The sequence below is a fragment of the Bufo bufo genome, chromosome 2 (assembly GCF_905171765.1).
Source record: "Bufo bufo chromosome 2, aBufBuf1.1, whole genome shotgun sequence".
NCBI classification, from domain to species: Eukaryota; Metazoa; Chordata; class Amphibia; order Anura; family Bufonidae; genus Bufo; species Bufo bufo.
Genome location: NC_053390.1, coordinates 718846397 through 718872740, shown reverse-complemented (window position 1 = coordinate 718872740; position 26344 = coordinate 718846397). Strand labels below are relative to the sequence as shown.

Here is a 26344-nt window from a genome sequence, read left to right as displayed (position 1 = left end):
GTAATTTATGAAGCTGAAATGCGTCTATGTTGGGCGTATTTCAGGCGCAGATTGAGCTGTAACCTGTGACTTTTCCCCGCTCATACCAGGTCTTAAAAAGTAGGCAGGCCGTTTCTGGCGTAGAAAAAGGTCGAAAAAAGGTCTAAATGTAAGAGGGCTCGGAAGCTGTCTTACATTTAAGAGCGGCCTCTTCATAACTCCAGAGGATCCACCGCCAGCGCAGGGGTTTATTAAGACCAGTGTTCAATCAAAAAACCTTACCCCGTGAAAATCCCTTACCACTCGTGACTTCCGGTGACGCGGCCGCACCCGAAATGACGAAGATCAGCTGGAGGAGGGGGTGTGCACTACCACGGTAAGGTAAAATTACAGGGAGCGCTGCCGGAGAAGCGGCCACCAAATGTGCAACCACCAACAGCTAGGCTCCGGGAGACAGAGCTGCGGTAGGAGGGGGGTGCAAGCCGCGATGTACTCCCGTCAGCCACAAACGTCGGGATTACACTGCACGTGTGCTCTATCGGCCAGGGATCGCGGCTTGCACCCCCCCTCCTACTGCAGCTAAGGCTCCGTGCGCAGGCGCAGTGTCTCCCGGGTCATAGCTGTTGGTGGTCACGCATGCGCATTTGGTGGCCGCTTCTCCCGCAGCGCTCCCTGTAATTTTACCTTACCCGTGGCATTGCGCTTGCGCACCCGTCGTAGTGTGCTTGCGCTGAGGCGCACACCCCCTCCTCCAGCTGATCTTCGTCATGTCCAGTGTGGCCACATCACCGGAAGTCACGAGGGGTAAGGGATTTTCACGGGGTAAGGTTTTTTTTGATAGAACAATGGCATCTGAAAACGCCAGTCTTAATAAATGACCCTCAAAGTTTGTTAGATTTAGTTTCAGGCAGTGCACATTTTGCATGGTAGGAACGGGTTAATGTCTGAGCACTCGATGGCCATGCAAAATGCATGAATGTCACACAAGATGTCGAAGATTGGTTTATGGGAGTTCTGACAGTTGCGGACTTTCTCAGCAGGAGGGGCATTTAATTTTTAATTTTATTTTAGCATTTTATTTTATTCTTTATTGTTTTAAAGTTTGCTACTGTATTTATTAATAGGGGCACATGTTAGGTTAGTATCACCCTGATTTAGTAGTTCCGCTCCCTATTTCACTGAACCTATTCGGCTCCAGAAATGTAGAACTTCTTCTTTAAAGTTGAGTAGTTTCCCCATCTTTTTCGTCTGTGGGTCGTGGGTATGGACATATGGATCCATGATTTATTGCAAACCCTGTGTGGACTCATCAGTAGGACATTATTTTTAGATGTAATCCTGGAGACTCTCCTTCTATAAATTTTCTATTCGATGATATTAAATTAGTCATAATATGGAGCACGGTTTCTGCCGTATGTGATTGACAGCCCTGGGAGTGAGGTTGTCATGGAATCCGGAGCGCTGATCATCTTCCCAGCTCCCCGATGATTTCGCAGGCAGACTTCACATTGTTGGAGTGATTTGCTAACAGGATGTTGATGATGAGACTTCCGAGATTAGCAGCAGTAGAGGGCCAGCCAAAATGATTGGTATTATTTCTGAATAAACAGTTGGATAGATAAGTCGGATATTAGAAAAGAGCAGGTAAAGTGTACTATTATGCTGTCGAATGTTCCGCCTGTACGCCTTGGTTTCAAGCTTTTATGTGGACTACAAAAGAATATATTGTAGAGAATATTCACTTTTGACTGGGTGTGTTTAAAGGGACAATCCAGGAAAAATTCTAAGGTTTTTCTGGTACTTAATTGCCAATATCAGATCAGTGGATCAGTCCCACACCCAGAACCCTGACTGATCAGCTGTTTTTGGCACTATACAGTGACTGGAGCCAGAGGCACAATGTTCTGTTCACTGTGTAGTACTGGGGTTAGCAACTCTGCTTGCATGCAAATGAATGAGAGCTGAGCTACCATATGCTGGTATTGGAAACGACGCAGTAGATGTATTGTTTCTATCCCTAGCAGCTGGTTGGTAGCAGCTCCAGGTACCAGTCCCCTACTACTCTGATATTGATGACCTCTACTGAGGCTTGACCATCAATATCTAAGTACCAGAAAACTTCTTTAAGTCAGTCCAGTACAAGAGACACTTAAAGGGGTTTTCCGAGATTTTGATACTGATGACCTATCCTCGGACAGCCTGGACCCCCACTGATCAACTGAGAAGACACCGGTGCTCCTGTGAGTGCCACAGCCTTCTCACAGCTCGCCAAGCACCAAGCCGTACAATGTATAGCGGCTGTCCTTGGTATTGCAGCTTAGCCCCATTGAAGTGAATGGAGCCGAGCTGCAATACCGAGCACAGCCGCTAAACAATGTACGGGGCTGTGCTCGGTGAGCTGAGAGAAGGCCGTGGCGGTGTCTTCTCAAACAGCTGATCGGCGGAGGTCCCACCAATCAGATACCAATGACCCTCTTAAAGGGGTTTTCAGAGATTCTGATATGGATGACCTATCCAAGGGATAACAGGTTGGCGGTGGTCTGAGCGCTGCAGCCTCCCAACAGCTTTCCAAGCACAGCATCGTCCTGTGTGAGTGCTTAGGCCTCTTCCTAGGCCATTGATGTCATGTTCATCAGTCACGTGGACTAGGGGCAGCTCAGTCTCATTCAAGGGGTTCTGAGTTTCAATACTAAGCACAGGCACTGTCCAATAGACTACGCTTTGCTTGGAAAGCTATGAGGAGGCTGCATCACTTACTGGAGCTCCATGAACTCCTTCCAGGGGCGGACTGGGAACTTAAAGTGGGCCTGGAAAAAATACTAAAAGCGGCCCGGTTTTGTAGTCAGGTCCAAATTGATGGAAGGCGGGGCCAACAATACCATATTGTGGTACATTATAACACCCCAACAGAGCCGAATACCATAGTACATCACAAAATACTGCCCCAGCAGCACAAAATACATCCCCAAAAACTTCTACTACCCGGCCGTGAGGAGGGCCCCAGTGGGCATCGGGCCACCGGAAAATTTTCCTGTTAGTTCTATGGCCAATCCACCCCTGATTCCTTCAAACAGCTGATCCGCCGGGGGGGGGGGGGGAATTGCTGGGTGTCCACATGGTAGGTCATTAATACCATAATCTTGGAAAATCCTTTTAATGAGATGTATTATTTTAACTGAAATGAAAATGGTAAAATGTGATCCATGAAATATTTGTATGCACACAACAGTGCCTGGCTGATCATAAGCTATAGGATAAGCTTTTTATGTTTGCTAATAAAATGAGACGCATTTGTGAATTTAGGGGGTTATGTCATCTGGGACTTTGGCATATGGCAAGGATATGTCTTCTGAGTCGGATAGGAGCAGTTCCCACCTTTTGGGGCCTGCACCTGTCTCCAAACGGGCCCGATAAAGTGAAGGAAAGCATACCGTGCATGAACAGCGTGCGCTCCATTCATTTCTATGGGAATTCCGAAAATAGTTGAGTGATCGTGCTCAGCTATCAATGGCAGCACTAAAGAAATGAATGGAGAGCAAATCGGGTAAGCGTGTCCACCACTCCATTCATTTCTATGAGACTGCTGAAAATAGCCAAGCCATGGACAGGGACCGCACATACGCAGCTGCTCGCCGCTCACTTCGAGGGTCCCATTCTGGAGTGGGACCCCCACCTATCTAACATTGGTGGCATATCCTAGCATGATAAGACAACCCCTTTAAGAGGGAATATGGCCAATCGGTTGAAGCTTTTGCCTAAATGTTGGTATTGATTTGTAAAATGTTGTATTTCTGTACCACATTTAGGAAACTAAGCCAAGTGTTTTATCTAAGGCCTCTTTCACACTTGCGTTGTCCGGATCCGGCGTGCACTCCACTTGCCGGAATTACACTCCGGATCCGGAAAAACGCAAGTGTACTGAAAGCATTTGAAGACGGAACCGTCTTTAAAATGCTTTCAGTGTTACTATGGCAGCCAGGACGCTATTAAAGTCCTGGTTGCCATAGTAGTAGCGGGGAGCGGGGGAGCGGTATACTTACAGTCCGTGCGGCTCCCGGGGCGCTCCAGAATGACGTCAGAGCGCCCCATGCGCATGGATGACGTGTCCAATGCGATCACATGATCCATGCGCTTGGGGCGCCCTGACGTCACTCTGGAGCGCCCCAGGAGCCGCACGGACGGTAAGTATACTGCTCCCCCGCTCCCCGCTACACTTTACCATGGCTGCCAGGACTTTAGCGTCCCGGCAGCCATGGTAACCATTCAGAAAATGCTAAATGTCGGCTCCGGCAATGCGCCGAAACGACGTTTAGCTTAAGGCCGGATCCGGATCAATGCCTTTCAATGGGCATTAATTCCGGATCCGGCCTTGCGGCAAGTGTTCCGGATTTTTGGCCGGAGCAAAAAGCGCAGCATGCTGCGGTATTTTCTCCGGCCAAAAAACGTTCCGTTCCGGAACTGAAGACATCCTGATGCATCCTGAACGGATTTCACTCCATTCAGAATGCATAGGGATAATCCTGATCAGGATTCTTCCGGCATAGAGCCCCGACGACGGAACTCTATGCCGGAAGACAAGAACGCAAGTGTGAAAGAGCCCTAAATGATGCTACCTATTCCATTTCAAGGTAAATTGACTTAATGGTGATCCTGAGGCATTGGAAGTGAAGCATTTTACTTCAACATACACTAGAAACTAGTACTATATATATATATATTCCCCCGCTCCGTTCTCATTGTATGTGCGGGTCCCAGAGGTGGGACCCGCACCTATCAGACAATGTGAGCATATCCTAGTGATATGCCCCCATTATCTGTGATGGGAATACCCCTTTTAGAGAAAAAAAAGTTAAATTTCATTCAGTGTCTATAGATAACATTGTTTTTTGTCACCTGCTCTTACTTTGTGGTTATAGGTGTAAGCCATCTTGCCTGAGCTGACCTCTGCTCTAACAGCAGTTCAGAGGTTAACGCAGTGGATATGGACCCATTGTGCCTACGCAACCATTTTGGTTTGGGGATACTCCTGGGGGTGTTCTCAAGGTAGATCCCTGGTTTTCACCCTTTTGCTAACATAAAGGTACCGAGACATTCCTCAAGGAGCAGTCTCCATTCAGAGACTGTTGACCCAGGCAGGTCAAGAGACACCAGTTCATGGCACCGAGGGGACAGGCAATAGCTGGTCAGTGGACAGGCAGAGTTTCTATAGTACGGTAGTCAGGCACTAGATCAGGCCAAGGAGTCAATACGGAGATCAGGCAGAGGTCCCGACAGGCAGCACAAGGTCAGTTCGGTAAAAAGGCAGAGGTCAGGCATAGTTAGAACAATACAATACAACACCTTTGCAGGACTAGGCAAGCCAGGAACCTAAAGCTTAGGCACCTTCCCATGGGGAAGTCACTCTATGAATACCACCATTAGCTGGGGCCACATTAGTCTACTGGCCTTTAAGAGCAGCAAAGAACCGAGCGGGGAAGGCCATGAGTGGTCTGCAGCCTTGAACTTTGGGCAGGGTATAAGTGCTCCATTGACTATACCAGCAGGCCGCCCGCTATCTGCCACCATCACACAGAGATATGCTTTAGAGCAGTCACATGGACAGAGGATACCAGTTTCTGGGGATGACTCAATTGACTTCTATGGGAGAGCATTTCGGACATGCAGGGAGAGCAGGAAAATGACCAGTGACTATCATATATGGTCACTGAATGATCCTGCTCTCTATGCTTTAGGCCTCATGCACACAACAGTATTTTTTCATGGTCCGCAAAACGGGGTTCCGTTGTTTAGTGATCCGTGTCCGTTTTTTTTCCCGTGTGTCTGCCTTGATTTTTGGAGGATCACCGGACATGAAAAGTGAAAGAAAAGTCAAGTTTGCTTTGAAAATGATAGGAAAAAAACGGACACGGATCACGGACGCGTGTGACAATCTTGTGAGCCTCCGTGTTTTTTCACGGACCCATTGACTTGAATGGGTCCGCGAACCATTGTCCGTGAAAAAAATGGGACTGGTCATATTTTTTTGACGGACTGGAAACACGGATCACGGACGCGGATGACAAACGGTGCATTTTCCGAGTTTTCAACGAAAGTCAATGGGTCCGCAGAAAATCACGGAAAACTGAACAATGGACACGGAACCCAACAACGGTCGTGTGCATGAGTCCTTATAGTAAGGAGTTACCATTCATTGTCCTCCTGTTTGTACCAATAATGAGATTACTGCTGAGATTTCTACAGAACAGTTAGTGCCAACGTATTGTAAGTCTCAGTTTTTTTAAAAAATATAGATAATGACATAAAATAAAAAAACACCAATAATAAAAAAAATTTTAACACAATAAAACAAAACAGATGGTTATTTTCTGATGGTACATATCTTATTGCAACAGCTGATGAACAGGAAGGAGCAAGGGCTAGGAAGATCTGCAGCGTGGGAACGGCAGAGATTTATGATATAAGTTATGATAGTTTTTCTTAATATGCAAATTAGGCCTTTGGTGCAATGAGGGTGTCATCATTTCTCTTGTTGCACCAAAGATCCACTATCAGTGAACACATAGATGCTAAATGCAACATAAGCTCAACATAAGATATATTTTTTTTTAATTGGTACATATAGGTAAACCCATTGATAATAAATCGCAGGTCATAATCAGGGTAATTGTATTACATATCTGTATACAAGACAGATATCTATATATTAACAAATCATAAAGTGTGATTTATTGATCACAACACATTACAAAACTCATGTGCTACAAACGTGATTGATAGCATATACCAGGGGTACTCAACTAGTTTTATTAAGGGGGCACATACCTGGGTCTGCAGTCAGGTGAAGGTCCGAGCTGAAAGCCAACAGTAAAGATGCCATGCGATCATGTGATCCATGCGCGTGGGGCGCTCTGACGTTATAGTGGAGCGCCCCGGGTAAGTCCCAGAATTAGTAATGGCCACATTAGTGGCCAGTAAGAATAATGCCCCCAGTAAGAATAATGTCCCCATTAGTGCCCCCAGTAAGAGTAATGCCTCCATTAGTGCCCCCCTTCTCTGCTTTTGCAAAAAAAAAATAATAATAATTAGCATTCACCTGGCTGCGGTGAACATTCGCTGCTGACTGCACGCTCAGGACCGGTGTTCCAACGTAATGACGTCTTGTAGGTCCTGTCCTGAGCTTCTAGTCAGCAGGGAGTGTTCTCCACAGCGTGAGCAAATGGAGGTGGAGGTACCGTAATTTTATAAATTTTTTTACTAGCACAAGTAGCGGTGGAGGTAACGGCTGTACTAATGGGCGTTCCATGATGGAAGCGCTCATTAGTAAGGGTACTTTCACACTTGCAGCAGGACGGATCCGACAGGCTTCTCACCCTGTCAGATCCATCTTGCCACTTCTTCGCCGTGCCACTGCTCTGTGCCCATCGACTATAATGGGGATGGGGGCAGAGCTACGGTGCAGCACGGTGAGAGGCCGCCAGACTAAAAGTACTACATGTCCGACTTTTTCGTCTGGCGGCCTCACGTCGTGCACTGCCATGCTGCGCTGTAGCTCCACTCCCGCTATAGTTAATGGGGAGTGGCAGTCTGGCGAAATAGCGGCAGGACGGATCTGACACGGTGAACAGCCTGTCGGATCCGTCCTGCCGCAAGTGTGAAAGGAGCCTAACAGTCCTTACAGGAAAATTCTGGCACCGGCAAGGGAACTAAAATACCAGCCTTGCTGGTGAACTACTGGCCGGGTGGCAACCCAAGCCACAGAACAGACATATGATAGTTTTGTTCCGCATCCAATTCCCATTATTGGGGGATTGGATGCGGCCCCTTAATTACAATGGGGCCCCAAGAGATGCAGACAGCACACTGTGTGCTGTCTGCATCTTTTTCCGCTCCATTGAAACTAAGGGGTCCACATCCAATGCCCCAATAATGGTAATTGGATGCGGAACGAAACTATCATGGTTTGATGGGGCTTTATCACTTTATTTAATCAGGTTACCTAAAGAAGATGGCCCAGGGGAGATGGGAACACGACACTGGAGTCAGTGACGTGTTCCCGCCTCTCTGTAGCCCTCTCCACGCACCCCTTACTTCCCAAATGGGACATTTATTTCATTGGTGGCAGTGGTGATGTCCCTCCCCTCTCCAGCAGCAGGTAAGTGTCCTTTGGAGCTTGAAGCTCCCTTACCTGCTGCCGCTGCTGCAGGGGAGGAGGGACCTGTGAGCGCACTGAGGGAGAAAGCTCCTTACCAGGCTGATTTACATATCTCTAGAATCATTTTTTAAACACAATAAAAAGCACACAGCGCTATAGGACAGGTACCGTATATTGCGGACATGCTAGCGGCGATCTAGCCATGCATGTAGGCTAAACAAGGTGACAGAATCCCTTTAAGTATTACCCTGTGCCCCTTTACACTGCCCGATGATCAAAGAGACGATCGCTAATGAGTTTTCGTATGAACGCTCATTAATGATGATGTGCCGGTGTAAAGGTGCTGCCGATGAACAGTTGAAACACTCGTTCATCGGGTAAAAAGCGTTATATGAATCATCATTTGCCGGCAGCAGATCGTGCCATCTAAACAACCCTCTGCAGCCGGCAAACACTGATTCTGTATGAGGACGAGAGATGGCATTAGCGATTGCCGCTCCCCGTACTGTGGAGGAGATCTCTGCATGTAAATGACCAGTCTCCTTCACTAACAAGGAACGCTTCCTTTCCGACAATCATCTGCTCCATTGAACAGTGTAAAGGGGCCATAATTGATCTCAATACTATTCTTAGCACATGAGTTTTGTAATATATTGTGGTAAATAAATCACACTTTATGATTTGTGAATATATTGATATCTGTCTTATATACAGGTAATGTGTGTTATACAATTTCCCTGGTTATGACCAGTGATTTATTATCAATGGGTTTATCTATATGTACCAATTTAACCCCTTCCCGACCGCCCCATGTAAATTTACGAGGGCGGTCCAGCATGTTGTAAACAGCAGGCACCCATGACTAATGCATGCAATCAATGATAACGTCAGTCGCATACATTTTACCTCTCAGATGCCATGGTCAAATGTGACCACGACATCTGGGAAGTTAAAGACCAGGAGCATTTACTCTCGGCCATGCTCTGGTTCCCCCTGGTGAGGATCGGGGGAGCTGGATGCAGTGTGAGGCAGCCCCTGTACTCAGAAGTGGAACAGGGCTTCCGCACACTAGTTCCTATGGAGAGTTTGCCTGTGGCAGGGCTCCGTAGGAATTTATGGGGTCATTTATCAAACTGGTGTAAAGTAGAACTGGCTTAGTTGCCCATAGCAACCAATCAGATTCCATATTTAGTCTTTGACAGCTCCTTTGGAAAATGAAAGGTGGAATCTGATTGGATATATTGCCAACTAAGCCAGGTCTACTTTACACCAGTTTGATAAATTACCCCATTTAGTGTAATTGTCATAGACTCAAATGCTAAAGCACTGGAGTCTATGAAAAAGCAATCTAATGATTGCTTGCTATAGTTCCCCAGGGGAACACTTAAAGTGTAAAAAAAAAAAAAAAAAAAAAAATTTAAAAAAAAAATATATAAAAATTAAAACCACCCCTTTCCCCAAAATTAAAAAAAAATTAAAATAATTAAGAAAAATTAACATGAGCATCACTGTGTGTGAAAACACCCGTACTATTAAAATATTAAAATATTTATCCCATGCGGCGAAACGGAAAAAAAGTTAAAATGGCTGTTTTTTGGTCACTTTACTTCCCACAAAAAATTGGATAAAAAAGTGACCAAAAGGTCATAACCACCCCAGAATGGTATCAATGAAAAGTACAGATTGGCCCGCAAAAAGTGTGCCCTCGTACAGCTCCGTAGGCAAAAAAATAAGTTATGTGGGTTACAATGTGGCAATACAAAGAAAAAAGTATTTTTTTCAAACATTTTTTATTTTTTTAGTATTAAAACTCAAGAAAAACTACATATGTGATATTGTTGTAATTGTAGTGACCCAGAGAATAAAAGTAACAGGTCAGTTTTACCACATAGGAAATGGTATAAAAAAAAAACCCATAAAAACTGTGGTGGAATGGTGTTTTTTTTCTTTTTTTTTATAATTCCACCCCATTTGGAATTTTTTCCCACTTCCCACCACATTGTATGCAACCATAGATTGTGCCATTAGAAAGTGCATCTTGTCCCATAGAGAAACAAAAGAGAAAGTGTTTTAATTAGGTCAGGGATGCCCAACCTGCGGCCCTCCAGCTCCCAGCATGCCTGGACAGCATGGTCGCTGGTGACAGATTCCCTTTAAAGGTTTTTCTCTGGGATTACTATGGTTTTTACAGATAAGCTAATGTAATTCGTTATCTCATTTAGATTCTCCTCATGTTTATTTTTTAAAATTTGGACTCTCCTGACTCCTGTTTCCTATATGTAGCACTTCCTGTTGCTGAATCCAACCAAACCCATAATGCACTTCTCCATTCTCTGCCACAGCTCCAGCACCGCCCCTAGCAACTCCCAGCTAGTTTATAGCTCCTCCCACCCACTAGTTACATAGACACTTCCCTGTCATTAGCACACCCATGGACATAACATCACAGGAAATAAGAAAGAGCTGCATGGACATGGTCATGTGACCACAGCCCAGAACGGGAAAATAGGAGCATTACAGGTAAAATAAAAGCATTAAAACTGGTAATTTCGTAAGTGATTATTTTAAAGGATGTTTATTCAAACTGAAAGGCCTCTTTAAAGGGGGTTTTCTGGTAATATTTATTTTAAGCAAGTGCCCACAGCCTGCCCCCTGAAATAGAGGATTCCTACTTACCTGCTCCGCTCCTCCGCACTGCCTCAACTGTTTCCATCTGCCAGTGCATGGACATGGTCATGTGCACTGCTCCAGCCAATGACTGGCTTCAGCGGTGACGTGCTGCTTGAGCCCACATTGCTGCTGTAGCCAGTCATTGGCTGAAGCGGTGCATGTGACCATGGCCAGATGGAGACAGGACTGGAGCGGAGTAAAGTGAGTAAGTATGAATCTCCTATTTCAGGGGGCAGGCTGCCAGCACTTGCTTAAAAATCTGTATTACCTGGAAACTCCTGTAAGACTAAATTATTATTATAATTTTTTTTTACAAGGCTGTATCTTGCAGGCTTAGTAGCAGCTGATTAACACTTCAAGCTGTAGTCTATGATATACAAGTACAACCAGATTCTTCTCTACTATTTATTCCACCTCCCTCGCCCCCCAGAACGTGTGAGGAATGGTGATTTACAGTCAGGTCCATAAATATTGGGACATGGACACAATTCTAACATTTTTGGCTCTATACACCACCACAATGGATTTGAAATGAAACAAACAAGATGTGCTTTAACTGCAGACTGTCAGCTTTAATTTGAGGGTATTTACATCCAAATCAGGTGAACGGTGCAGGAATTACAACAGTTTGCATATGTGCCTCCCACTTGTTAAGGGACCAAAAGTAATGGGGCAGAATAATAATCCTAAATCAAACTTTCACTTTTTAATACTTGGTTGCAAATCCTTTGCAGTCAATTACAGAATCAAGTCTGGAATGCATAGACATCACCAGACGCTGGGTTTCATCCCTGGTGATGCTCTGCCAGGCCTCTACTGCAACTGTCTTCAGTTCCTGCTTGTTCTTGGAGCATTTTCCCTTCAGTTTTGTCTTCAGCAAGTGAAATGCATGCTCAATCGGATTCAGGTCAGGGGATTGACTTGGCCTTTGCATAACATTCCACTTCTTTCCCTTAAAAAACTCTTTGGTTACTTTTGCAGTATGCTTTGGGTCATTGTCCATCTGCACTGTGAAACGCCGTCCAATGAGTTCTGAAGCATTTGGCTGAATATAAGCAGTTAATATTGCCCGAAACACTTCAGAATTCATCCTGCTGCTTTTGTCAGCAGTCACATCATCAATAGCTACAAGAGAACCAGGTCCATTGGCAGCCATACATGCCCACGCCATGACACTACCACCACCATGCTTCACTGATGAGGTGGTATGCTTAGGATCATGAGCGGTTCCGTTCGTTCTCCATACTCTTCTCTTCCCATCACTCTGGTACAAGTTGATCTTGGTCTCATCTGTCCATAGGATGTTTTTCCAGAACTGTGAAGGCTTTTTTAGATGTCGTTTGGCAAACTCTAATCTGGCCTTCCTGTTTTTGAGGCTCACCAATGGTTTACATCTTGTTGTGAACCCTCTGTATTCACTCTGGTGAAGTCTTCTCTTGATTGTTGACTTTGACACACATACACCTACCTCCTGGAGAGTGATCTGGCCAACTGTTGTGAAGGGTGTTTTTTTTCACCAGGGAAAGAATTCTTCGGTCATCCACCACAGTTGTTTTCCTTGGTCTTCCGGGTCTTTTGGTGTTGCTGAGCCCATAGGTGCGTTCCTTCTTTTTAAGAATGTTCCAAACAGTTGTTTTGGCCACGCCTAATGTTTTTGCTATCTCTCTGATGGGTTTATTTTGTTTTTTCAGCCTAATGATGGCTTGCTTCACTGTTAGTGATAGCTCTTTGGATCTCACCTTGAGAGTTGACAGCAACAGATTCCAAATGCAAATAGCACACTTGAAATGAACTCTGGACCTTTTATCTGCTCATTGTAATTGGGATAATTAGTGAACAACACACACCTGCCCATGAAACAGCTGAGAAGCCAATTGTCCCATTACTTTTGGTCCCTTAACAAGTGGGAGGCACATATGCAAACTGTTGTAATTACCACACCGTTCACCTGATTTGGATGTAAATACCCTCAAATTAAAGCTGACAGTCTGCAGTTAAAGCACATCTTGTTTGTTTCATTTCAAATCCACTGTGGTGGTGTATAGAGCCAAAAATGTCACAATTGTGTTGATGTCCCAATATTTATGGACCTGACTGTAGTCCTTTGATAGTTTACAGATGTTAACATTGAATTCAAAAATTCGAAAACATTCTCAAATCCATAGGGGAAATATATAATTACTGTCCTAAAATTAAGGTAAAGCTACACCAGCCAGACATTAACTTCAGCAAATTTATGAAAGCCGCATATGTTGCAAGAAAAATTTGGTGCATCCTGTTGGACATGTTAGATACTTTCATTTACTCTCCCTCATGGCTGTCTTACTTTACACAAATGTTTTGTCCAAAAATACACTGCGTGCAGAATTATTAGGCAAATGAGTATTTTGACCACATCATCCTCTTTATGCATGTTGTCTTACTCCAAGCTGTATAGGCTCGAAAGCCTACTACCAATTAAGCATATTAGGTGATGTGCATCTCTGTAATGAGAAGGGGTGTGGTCTAATGACATCAACACCCTATATTAGGTGTGCATAATTATTAGGCAACTTCCTTTCCTTTGGCAAAATGGGTCAAAAGAAGGACTTGACAGGCTCAGAAAAGTCAAAAATAGTGAGATATCTTGCAGAGGGATGCAGCACTCTTAAAATTGCAAAGCTTCTGAAGCGTGATCATCGAACAATCAAGCGTTTCATTCAAAATAGTCAACAGGGTCGCAAGAAGCGTGTGGAAAAACCAAGGCGCAAAATAACTGCCCATGAACTGAGAAAAGTCAAGCGTGCAGCTGCCAAGATGCCACTTGCCACCAGTTTGGCCATATTTCAGAGCTGCAACATCACTGGAGTGCCCAAAAGCACAAGGTGCGCAATACTCAGAGACATGGCCAAGGTAAGAAAGGCTGAAAGACGACCACCACTGAACAAGACACACAAGCTGAAACGTCAAGACTGGGCCAAGAAATATCTCAAGACTAATTTTTCTAAGGTTTTATGGACTGATGAAATGAGAGTGAGTCTTGATGGGCCAGATGGATGGGCCCGTGGCTGGATTGGTAAAGGGCAGAGAGCTCCAGTCCGACTCAGACGCCAGCAAGGTGGAGGTGTAGTACTGGTTTGGGCTGGTATCATCAAAGATGAGCTTGTGGGGCCTTTTCGGGTTGAGGATGGAGTCAAGCTCAACTCCCAGTCCTACTGCCAGTTTCTGGAAGACACCTTCTTCAAGCAGTGGTACAGGAAGAAGTCTGCATCCTTCAAGAATAACATGATTTTCATGCAGGACAATGCTCCATCACACGCGTCCAAGTACTCCACAGCGTGGCTGGCAAGAAAGGGTATAAAAGAAGAAAATCTAATGACATGGCCTCCTTGTTCACCTGATCTGAACCTCATTGAGAACCTGTGGTCCATCATCAAATGTGAGATTTACAAGGAGGGAAAACAGTACACCTCTCTGAACAGTGTCTGGGAGGCTGTGGTTGCTGCTGCACGCAATGTTGATGGTGAACAGATCAAAACACTGACAGAATCCATGGATGGCAGGCTTTTGAGTGTCCTTGCAAAGAAAGGTGGCTATATTGGTCACTGATTTGTTTTTGTTTTGTTTTTGAATGTCAGAAATGTATATTTGTGAATGTTGAGATGTTATATTGGTTTCACTGGTAAAAATAAATAATTGAAATGGGTATATATTTGTTTTTTGTTAAGTTGCCTAATAATTATGCACAGTAATAGTCACCTGCACACACAGATATCCCCCTAAAATAGCTAAAACTAAAAACAAACTAAAAACTACTTCCAAAAATATTCAGCTTTGATATTAATGAGTTTTTTGGGTTCATTAAGGAACATGGTTGTTGTTCAATAATAAAATTAATCCTCAAAAATACAACTTGCCTAATAATTCTGCACTCCCTGTAATGGCACACACCTTTACTAAATCTTACACATTTTAGCAACATCTCCTTTCTTAGGCACTTTTCAATGCTGTCTAAAACACAATAAATTTGGTGCACATTTCATCACTTGTTTGGGATACATTACAATAGTATTGATGTGTAAGTCAGGGACCATGCTCTCTGTTACTGGGGTTCAAGGTAAATTTTAATTAAATTACAAACTAGCAAATATAACTAAGAATTAGAATAAAACCTGACATGGCCAGAATGAATACAAGACAAAGATATTTAAATGAAGGAAGAGGTTTTTTATGCCGGAATGCAATGTGTTCCTTTTTCCAAACATAACGTATCTCATTTAAACCAAAAACTTCTCATCCGTCAACAAAATATTGTTCTAATGGCCTGTTCAAGTGACCTTTAGCAAACTGCAGACAGACAGCAATGTTTTTTTTTGTTTTTTTTTAAGAGAGCAGCGGCTTGCAAATCCTGTCATGCACATTATTGTTATAAAGTGTCCTCCTGATGAACATTAACTGATGTGAGAAAAGCCTTTGAGGTTACTTTGGGTTCCATTGGGACTGCATGCTGTTGGCATAATCTTTGTTGGTCGACCACTCCTAGAGAGGGTAATAATGGTGTAAACAATCTTTCTCACTGTGGAATCCAAGCTCTTTAGAGATGGTTTTGGAACTTTTCTCTAGCCTGATGAGCATCAACAACTCTTCTTCTGAGGTCAGAACTTGCTCCACATGCCACACTGTTTCCTTATGCAGTAGTCCCACACCCTTACAACGTCTCTTCTGTACGTTAGCTAGGCAGAGTAAGCCCTGAGGAACATCACAGAGCAAAGTTTTGCATGTAAATTTCCTGCCAGGATGCAGTGATGCCAAGAACAGGGAAAGTAAAGTGCAGACATGAGAACTTCTTAAAGGCATTGCCTGAGATTAGAAAATAAGTCTTCTTTCCTTAAACATTGTAATTGGAGCAGAGCTGTAATTTAAGGGAAAACAGCAACTTTTTCCTAATTCTGGACTACCCATTTAAGTTGTCTTGCATGTAGCTGTGGTGGGACGTGCCATAGAGGCCTTCCTTTGCTGCTCTGTATGCACAAGAGGTAAGACCTGCCCCTTCACAATGGCTATGTGGTTTCTGGTGGTCCACAGCCTATGATGAAAGGGACCAGGTCATAGACTTCTGTTTACTTAGCCAGAATACTGCTGAAGAAATTTGTGTAGACTAAAACATAGGTTTCTAATCCTTTCTTGTTTTCATCTAGCTTCTGTTTTAGCATTCCTTTTGACCTCTTAATAACTTAAGCATGTGCTTGTTTCCATATCATGATTGATATACTTGTCATGATTATCTCATAGGCACTACCCAATGTAAACACAAGATCGCTGTAGAAGCTCGGCTAAAATACACAATTTTGCTAATGCTACAACTGCCAACATTGTAATGATCTCCAATTTCAGCAGTTTTACCTCTTAAATGCTACAGTAAACAACGACTGTGGCATCTAAGCAGTTGGCAGAGGGAGGGGGACCCCCACCCCTCTGGCCATCGGCACCTTGTGACTCTGCCATGGCAACCATTGGCCTAGCAAAGGCTCCTAGGCCTGCCATCAGTATCCATCTATTAAGCCATGCCAGATGCACCAAAATATTTTCTGCCAGATAAAACCAGACACAAATATCCTTTTTTTTTGTTAATCTGTTTTTATTTTATGATTGCAGAGCTTTTTTTTTTAATTCTATTTCTTCCTGAACGTGATTATGGGAACAGGCAGGGTCTAATAGGGATGTCTACATGGCAGACCTGGGAAACATTGTTAGGCCCCCCAGCTGCAATAGCAGCCATCAGCACTTTGCAGTTGTAACATGGGGGCCGATAGCATGTGAAAGGAGACCCCTGTTCCTGTCTAGTCAATTAAGCAGTTAAACTGCCTGGAGCAGAGATACCTCTGGTCCTGACAGTAGTTGCAGCAGGAGCAGGGCTCACTCGTACAACTCTGCTCTTGCTGCTGATCTCTTAGATACAATTAAGGCACCTTTAAGATCACCATGTACATCATAAAGTGGGATGTAGCACCTGATCATGATCTACGTTTTCTGCATAGGTTGGGAAAGAGTTAAACAGCAATATAATATATGAAGTCCGCAGTAAATATACCATATATTTTAGAGTATATGCATACATAACTTTCTATGTGTATTTTCTTTTAGTTACCACGGCATACTTATATTGACCTTGCTAGGTTTGGCATATAAATATTTCGCACAGAAAATCCTATTAGGAAGTTGCCTTGAACAAACAGCTTAATTTCAGTTCACTTTTAGAGCGCGTTACTTTTTTTATTTCGTAATCTCTTTCTACCTTGAAAAATGGGCCCATTATCTCTCCCAGTAGGCCCATTGCGGTCGGTTGCCATATATAACCAGCTTTGATAATGTTCAAAAGTTGGATTTAGCCCTAAGGGGCTTAGCTGCATTTCTAGTTACTATCCGTCAAATTATATTTTCTTTCATGAATACAATGCATTATCATTATTAAACTAGTTTATTTCTTTTATTCATTAAATAAAGACATGATAACTGTATATTAGTCCCGAAAGGATCACAAAATTGTGTTGTGTTTGCCTTATGTAGAAAATCAGCAAGCCAAGTGAACATTTCCCTGGATGTAAAGAGCGGCATGCTTTCTAGTATACTTCCCAAAGCTTCGTGTTAGGTGGAAATGACACAGTTTGTAGGCAGATCAATGAGCTGAATCCCCACACGTCTACAAAATGTACACAACACAATATAAAAAACGAGGGGCTATTACCTTGTAGGTGTATTACAAGCTACAACTCCTACAAAAAAAATTACCAAATGGCACACAAGATATTGGCTTGAAAAAAGTTCTGAGAGAGAACCGAAACGTTGCTGTATGACGTGTGAATAAATAGCAAAAAAATTTCACTTTTAAGGAGTGCCGTGGATTTTTGCAATTTGTCTACCACCCTGAATCGAGGGGTTACCGCTGGCACCCACTTTACAGTTGGCAAAGGAGTGCTGTCCTACTTTTGATGTGTGTGTGTGTGTGTGTATATATATATATATGTATGTATGTTATATATATATACACTCACCTAAAGAATTATTAGGAATAGGGGTGCACCGAAATTCCGGCGGCCGAAAATGGGCCTAATCCATTTCGGCCGATATTGGTACATATCGGCAGAAAATATGGGGTTTGGGATTTGTGGGATTTGTCACCCGCGTCGGGCGGGCGGTTTACTTTAAGTCACTGCATCTTTATTTTACCTTACAATCGTGACGCTCCAGTAACAACTCTGCAGGCAGAGCGGAGGGCGGCGTAACGTCACTTACTCACGTGACGCGCCTGCTCCGCCTCCTTCATTCATAAAGTGGGCGGAGCAGGTGCGTCACGTGAGTAAGTGACGTTACGCCGCCCTCCGCTCTGCCTGCAGAGTTGTTACTGGAGCGTCACGATTGTAAGGTAAAATAAAGATGCAGTGAGTCATTAGTCTGCTGTGAGCAGCAGGGCCGGGGCTGTTATGGGTAGGGGGATCGGTCTATGGCACTGCTATGGGGAGGGGGGATCTGTGCACCGTAATGGGGAAAGGGATCTGTGCACTGTTATGGGGAAAGGGATCTGTGCACTGTTATGCCCATAACAGTGCACATATCCCCCCCTCCATAACAGCGCCACCCACAGATGAATTTCATTCATGAAAAAGAATTATTAATAAAATCATTAAAAAAAAAAGTATTTTAAAAGTATTTGGGCAAAAAGGCAGTTTCGGTTTTGGTCAAGGGCATCGGACCAGAATTTTCATTTCGGTGCACCCCTAATTAGGAACACCTGTTCTATTTCTCATTAATGCAACTATCTAGTCAACCAATCACATGGCAGTTGCTTCAATGCATTTAGGGGGTGGTCCTGGTCAAGACAATTTCCTGAACTCCAAACTGAATGTCAGAATGGGAAAGAAAGGTGATTTAAGCAATTTTGAGCGTGGCATGGTTGTTGGTGCCAGACGGGCCGGTCTGAGTATTTCACAATCTGCTCAGTTACTGGGATTTTCACGCACAACCATTTCTAGGGTTTACAAAGAATGGTGTGAAAAGGGAAAAACATCCAGTATGCGGCAGTCCTGTGGGCAAAAATGCCTTGTGGATGCTAGAGGTCAGAGGAGAATGGGCCGACTGATTCAAGCTGATAGAAGAGCAACGTTGACTGAAATAACCACTCGTTACAACCGAGGTATGCAGCAAAGCATTTGTGAAGCCACAACACGCACAACCTTGAGGCGGATGGGCTACAGCAGCAGAAGACCCCACCGGGTACCACTCATCTCCACTACAAATAGGAAAAAGAGTCTACAATTTGCACGAGCTCACCAAAATTGGACTGTTGAAGACTGGAAAAATGTTGCCTGGTCTGATGAGTGTCGATTTCTGTTGAGACATTCAAATGGTAGAGTCCGAATTTGGTGTAAACAGAATGAGAACATGTATCCATCCTCTGATGGCTACTTCCAGCAGGATAATGCACCATGTCACAAAGCTCGAATCATTTCAAATTGGTTTCTTGAACATGACAATGAGTTCACTGTACTAAAATGGCCCCCACAGTCACCAGATCTCAACCCAATAGAGCATCTTTGGGATGTGGTGGAACAGGAGCTTCGTGCCCTGCATGTGCATCCCTCAAATCTCCATCAACTGCAAGATGCTATCCTATCAATATGGGCCAACATTTCTAAAGAATGCTATCAGCACCTTGTTGAATCAATGCCACGTAGAATTAAGGCAGTTCTGAAGGCAAAAGGGGGTCCAACACCGTATTAGTATAGTGTTCCTAATAATTCTTTAGGTGAGTGTATATACACACAAGCATTAGGGTGGGACTCCCTTCCATCCTTGGTCGGTATTACTATTACTTTTAACATAGTATATAAGGCCGAAAAAAGACATCTGTCCATCCAGTTCGGCCTGTTATCCTGCAAGTTGTTCCAGAGGAAGACAAAAAAAAACTGTGAGGTAGAAGCTAATTTTCCTCACTTTAGGGGAAAAAAATTCCTTCCCGACTCCAATCAGACAATCAGAATAACTCCCTGGATCAACAACCCCCTCTCTAGTAGCTATAGCCTGTAATATTATTACACTCCGGAAATACATCCAGGCCCTTCTTGAACTCTTTTTGTGAACTCACCATCACCACCTCTTCAGGCAGAGAGTTCCATAGTCTCACTGCTCTTACCGTAAAGAATCCTCTTCTATGTGGAGTGATCTCTGTACTGACTCCTGATATATTGACACATAGTTATTAGATATCCCCTCAGTTGCTGAATTCCTGAAGGATCCAGCAGAAACGCAGATGTGAAACTAGCCTTACTCCACACTGGATATTTTCCTGCTCTTTCCTCTGACTATGTGACCAAGCCTCTCGGACCAAAACGTCAGACTACTGTCAAAATAAACTACTTTGCATTATATCGTCCATAGATTTGAATTAATTTGTTCCTTTGTGTCTTTGAAATAAACGTATACCTTTTTAATTGTGTCATTCCTTGGAGAGTGAGCGGTGGTTTATGTGCTAAATAATATAATTTCTACATTTCTACATTTTATTTTTGTATTCTATTAAGATGTGCAAAGGATCTGACACGTCTGAACTTGTCAAATTGATATCAGCACTTAACATTACTTACTCCTATGAGAAGATTCTCTCTATGGGTAATGGTGGATTTACCCGCTGTCAACAAAATTGGTGCCACTGGTCGGCCTCCCCATACTGTTCCCTTCCTTAGGCCCTCACCAGGCCTTAGTGATCAGAGCTACTTACTTACTGATATTTTGTCTCAATCCACTTGTTTGCCACTTGGCTATATCTTTTAGACAGCAACGCCCCTTTAGTGCAGCTAATACTCCTCTTCTCCAGGCATGGTATTCATATTCCATTAGATTATACCCTCCAATTGCCCCACTTTTGTTCTTTTCATGTTGGTTACTATGTTACCTTCCTTATACCTGTGTTTCCCGGGTATGCCCAGCATGTTTCTTGTATGCTGCAAAACTTTAATAAAAACTATTGAATCGAAGAGATGCAAAGGACCTGTCACAAGTGTAAACTTTTTAAACTGTAAAGCAAAAAATCGGCAGCACCACATTTCTAGAATCCAAATTTTAGGCACGTGTTAAGCTTTAAATAAACCACCATTGCATTTGAGGAGTGCTGCAGTTTTTGATCAGTTTTAAATTGTCTAGCACCATAATTTTTTTTTCTCCACTCCCCCCGTTCCCAAGTTAAGGGGCCCATTACTGCAGCAGTGGTTAGCCAAGGGGGCTCTTCTCTCAAGAGGGTATGAACTTCATCACTCTGACATGGACAGAGTCAAAACGGTAAAGACCTATATTATACCTGATCTTCCAAGACCCCACAGTGTTATCACTTCAGCCTATTGGATTAGAGAGACGCATAGCAATATGCTATGCATCCCTTTGCTCCGCAGTTGAAGTGAGAACACTGCATGGGCGCAAGATCACGCTAGTACAGTGTTTACCACTCTGACACTGTCCACGCAGGTTGATGAAAATCACTCCGTCCTGAGAGAAGAGTCCTGTTGACCATCTACTTGGCTATTTACTGCTGCACCAACAGGCCCCGTAACTCTGCAACGGGGAGAGGTCAGGAAAAAAAACGAGCGACTCAGAGGAGCAACACAGGCAGGCAGCAATTCAGGCAAGTGCACCGCTTTACATTTTGTTTGATGTGATGAATGGTCCTCTTTAACTTCAACCAGTATTCATCCAAATAACCTGAAAGGGGTTTTCCTGTGCTTAAATATTGATGACCTGTCCTCAGAATAGGTGAGCAACATCAGATTAGTGGAGGTCTGCCACCCCGTGCCCCAACTGTTCAGCTATTTCGGGCAACTGCCAGTGCTGGAAACTGAAGTTCACTCCAATGTGTAGAGGCCATGCTGGATGATTGCAGTTCAGCTCCCATTCAAGTCAAGGGGAGCTGAGATGGTGTATTTTGGCATTGGAGCCTTCTGTCCACTGTATAGTTAGCGGTGGGGGTGCTGATTGTTGGACACCCACCTATTTGATATTAGAGACATATCCTAAGGATAGGTCATCAACACCAGAGTCCTGGAAAACCTCATTAGATATTTTGACTTTAGATACAGTTATAATAAAAATCTACCCCTATAACATGCTGTATATCTGCGTCACTCACAGCTTTCTCTGGCAGTGTTTGATGCAGTTCTTGGAGCCAAAGTCAAAAGTGCGTTGGAAGTGAATGAGAGATATAAAGGAAGGACTTTCTCATTCCTGCTGGATCCACTTCTGGCTTTGGCTCAACAAACTTCCACAAAAAGCTGTTTGTGACCTTTTAGTTGTCTTGTATGGTCGCTGTTAGTACTAGGACTATATACTGTAAGTCTTGCAGTACTAAGCATAACTTTTTTTTTTTTTTTTTTACAGACAAGCTAATGAAGAGTATCAAGTACTTGCAAATTCTTGGCGATATTCTTCAGCATTTTCCAACAAACTTTTCTTCACCATTGTGGATTACGATGAAGGAGCGGATGTTTTCCAACAGGTAAATAATCTGTCGCATTTTTCCTGTTTCTCTAAATTATATATAAAGCCTAAATGCAGCATTTTCCCAGAGGAAAAGTAGCCACCTAACCCATAAAGGTTATGAACACCTTCAAAGCCATTTTTTTGTATTCTTATGATGTATTGTGAGATAAAAAAAAAATACATGTTTGTTATAGGTTTTCATTAGAAATGTTGCACGGTTTAGTCTCTGTAGCTATTACATTTCACAGTACATAGCAGCTGCAGAAGGCTGCTCTGTGATAAATCTGTCCGAGGTTTTGTCTGGTGGCTCATTCTCCAACCTGGAAGAGCTTGTGTATTGGCTCGTTCTAGAGAAATGGGAGAATTTGAAATTGCAAAGTACAAAATGTTTTCTGATCCTGGAGTTGTCCATAGTAGAGTTGAGCGAAGCAAGCTTCGGACGCTTAATAAAATCAAAACTTAGGGTACTTTCACACTAGCGATATTCTTTTCCGGCATTGAGTTCCGTCCTAAGGACACAATACCAGAAAAGAACTGAACAGTTTTATCCCCATGCATTCTGTATGGAGAGCAATCCATTCAGGATGCATCAAGATGTCCTCAGTTCAGTCTTTTTGACTGTTCAGCACGGAGATAATACCGCAGGATGCTGTGGTTTTATCTCCGTCCAAAATTCCAGAACACTTGCCCACTTTTTCCCATTGAAATGCATTAATGCCGGCCCCGAGTGTTTCGGCAAAATGGATTCGGCATTGAGGTCTGCGCATGCTCAGACCGTAAAAAAAATAAAAATAATGCCGGATCCGTTTTTCCGGATGACACCGGAGAGATGGATCCGGCATTTCAATGCATTTGTCATACGGATCAGGATCCTGATCCGTCTGACAAATGCCATCAGTTTGCATATGTTTTTACGGATCCGGGAAGGCAGTTCCGGCCACGGTACCGCCTGCCGAAATCCTCTGCCGCAAGTGTGAAAGTACCCTTAATCAATTCCAAACTTCTGAATAATACTGTACAGAGATCCTTCTCCGTACAGTATTAGAATGTATGAGCCGAAGTAAGTTATTCACGAAGTCGCAGGTGACTTCGTTGACTAACTTCGGTAATTTATTTTTGAAGCGCAAAACCACTTTTTAAAACTTGAAACTGAGTTCGGTTTCAAGTTATTCAACAAAGTCAGACAAAGACGAATCTCCGTAGAGTATTATACCGAAGTTTTGAACAAAGCGACTTCGGATTAAGCATCTGAAGCGCGCTTCGTTCAACTGTTATCCATAGCATTCAAAGCGCACACATAGACTGATAACAGCTGATTGGGACACGAACAGGCAGCCATGGTGAAAGAGCCTACTGTATGAGGATCTACAGAACCATGTGGACCAGGTAACTATAACTGTAGGGTTGGTGTGGACGCCTTCCCTGCTTTTGTTTAGTGCGGCTAGAAAGATATTAACAAACAGAACTGTCCATTTGGCACTTATTGGAATAAAAAAAAAAATGTATTGCTGTAAAATGTAATACATCTGGAGTATGAGACATTAAAGGGTTTCCATTGATTATAGGATTGTCTTGTTAATATGACTTCATACTTTATTTCAAACCTGTTTATCGCTTTCCCAAATAAGCCTTGTGATTCTAAATACTTTTGTGTTAAAGGGGTTCTGTACCTTTTGATTATTGATGATCTATCCTTTAGATAGACCATCAGCATCTGATTGGCGGGGGTCTGACACAAGGGAATGAGCAGCTGTTTTAGAAGTCAGCAGTGCTCGCAGAAGCGCAGCGGCCATTTTGTGTTTCCTGCAGGGCCAGTGGCGTCACGACTCTTATCACAGGCCTGGGCATGTCTCAGACCTATTGGAGGGAACGGGGCTGAGCCGCACCCAGGCCAGTTATAATAGCTGTGATGTCAGGGGGCCTGCGGGAAAAACGGTGAGAAGGCCGCGGTGCTACTGCGAACGCGGCTGCCTTCCCAAACAGCGGGATCCCTCGCCGATCAGATGCCAATAATCTATGCTTTAATTCTTGTATAAAAGGTTGAGCATTGCCCTTGGATAGCTATGTTACACCTTGTGGTGAGGCACTCCATTTTACTTTCCGTTCCATTTGGAAGAAAAACTGATTTGCATGTTTATCTCACAGAGACAATTCGCATGTCTCTTTCAACCCTAGGTTCTCTCACTAAAGGCGACCGTGGATGTGAAATCCTTATATTCCAATATCCTACACGAAGGTGGATTGCCAACTGTAATGGTTATGAAAATGGGATATCCGTCACTCAAGGAGATTAAAGATAAAAACATAATTTATTGTAATTCCTCGAACCTAGCTGCAATGGTTCTTACTCATAGCATGATAGATAACCTGAAATCACGCAGCCTTACATCAGTACAGTGAGCCAAATATACGGATTTCCAAGTGTACCTAGAGGCTGATGGGATTGTCTCAGAGTCTGTGCGTCAACTCACAAAATTCATCCTCTCCCACAGTTACTTCTCTTTTGGCAAAGAAATATACCTACAAAGCACTGGAACTGCCATGGGCAGCAAAATGCTGCCACAATGTGAAAACCTTTTCATGACAAAACTGGAAACTGATATCCGAACAATCTGCATTCAGTCTGAACATGAACTAATAAAATTCCATGAACGATTCAATATATTTCATTCCACCATATTCTGGCCCTTAAATGGGTTGACCGGGTTCACATATCCACTTCTTCACCCAGGCAGCCCCTCTGAGATGAGCATCGGAGCATTTTTCTGCTACAGCTGTTTGACAGGCTAGGGTAGCGAGAAAGCCCGCCCATTAGTGCCGGTGACATCACCAGCAACACTGCTAGGTGGAAGCTTCCGCCTAGCAGTGTAAAAATGTAAACAAAAAAGCCCTTCCCTACGTGATACAGCGCAGTGCAAGGGTGAGCATCGGAGCATTTCATGCTCCTCTCAGAGGGGCTGGCTGGATGAAAAGGGGGATATGTCCGGGTTCAGCTCTGAACCTGGACAACCCCTTTAACTATTCAAATACAGAAATCAGCTTTCTGGATAGTACTATAAAACTTGAAAGCAGCTTAATACAGACCAAACACGTGCAGTTGCACCTATTCACTGCCAGGCGCCATTCAGCCACTGTCTGAAATCCTGTGCCACCAGGGCAACATAAAACAGTATGCTGCCTTGTGCACTCTGCCAGTCTGGCACTGTCCTGCACCCTGTACCATTCATAGCCCTTTAGACATTCTGTGCCTGTGCTATTAGGCTCCATGTGCCACTGCTGGGCACCCTGTGCCAGTCAGAATCTATGGCCCCTAGTCAAGCAGCAGGTGTGCCCTGACCCCTGTACACAAGTGTGTGCCACCCTGCTGCCAGTCACTGTCCTGCGGCCTCTGACACCTTAGTGCGGTTGCCAGGGGTGCTCACCAGGTTCTGCTCCTCGCTGTGCTCCAGGTCCACATTGCCTTGGCTCTTGCCAAGATCATGTGTCTTCGGCGCGTGATCCCGCGAGACCCATCTCTGGAGGTCACTGGTCTCGCGGGATTGCGCGCCTGAAGTCAGGGCCGGTGCAAGGATTTTTCTCAACACAAGCGAATCTACATTTTGGCGCCCCCGCCCCCCATCATTTCACATTTCTGCCCCTCATGATTCATGTCCATTTCTTGCCCCCTCCATGTGCTAATATCATAGTGCCATCCTCTCCCCCTGCCCCCTAATGTGCCAGTATCAAGTGCCTCTCTCCTCCCCCCTCCATGTGCCAGTATCATGGCGCCAATAGCCCCCCCTCCTTCGTGGCAGTAAAGTAACAGTCCGGTATTAAAAAAAAAAAAAAAAAAAAACACTTTCAGAAAAGTTTCTCCTGGGATTCGAACTCTCAACCTTTCACATCAGAGGCAAGGCAGAAGTCTTATCTTAAAGCAACTGGCTATACAGCTTTCCTAGCTGTGTGGGTAAATGCCTTGCCTCTGATGTGAAAGGTTGTGAGTTCGAATCCCAGGAGAAACTTTTCTGAAAGACAGCCTAAATGAGATTTAAATACACCAGG

The 26344-nt window shown here is 43.9% G+C and overlaps 1 protein-coding gene across 2 annotated transcripts in view; it reads left to right on the top strand.

Moving 5' to 3' along the window:
• The window catches only part of TUSC3 (tumor suppressor candidate 3), a 357616-nt gene that overhangs the window by 184322 nt on the left and 146950 nt on the right, over positions 1-26344 (top strand). For both annotated transcript variants that reach the window (XM_040418803.1, XM_040418804.1), the window contains exon 3: positions 22202-22319. In XM_040418803.1, the coding sequence (XP_040274737.1) occupies positions 22202-22319 (118 nt within the window). The remainder of the gene's footprint in view (positions 1-22201; positions 22320-26344) is intronic.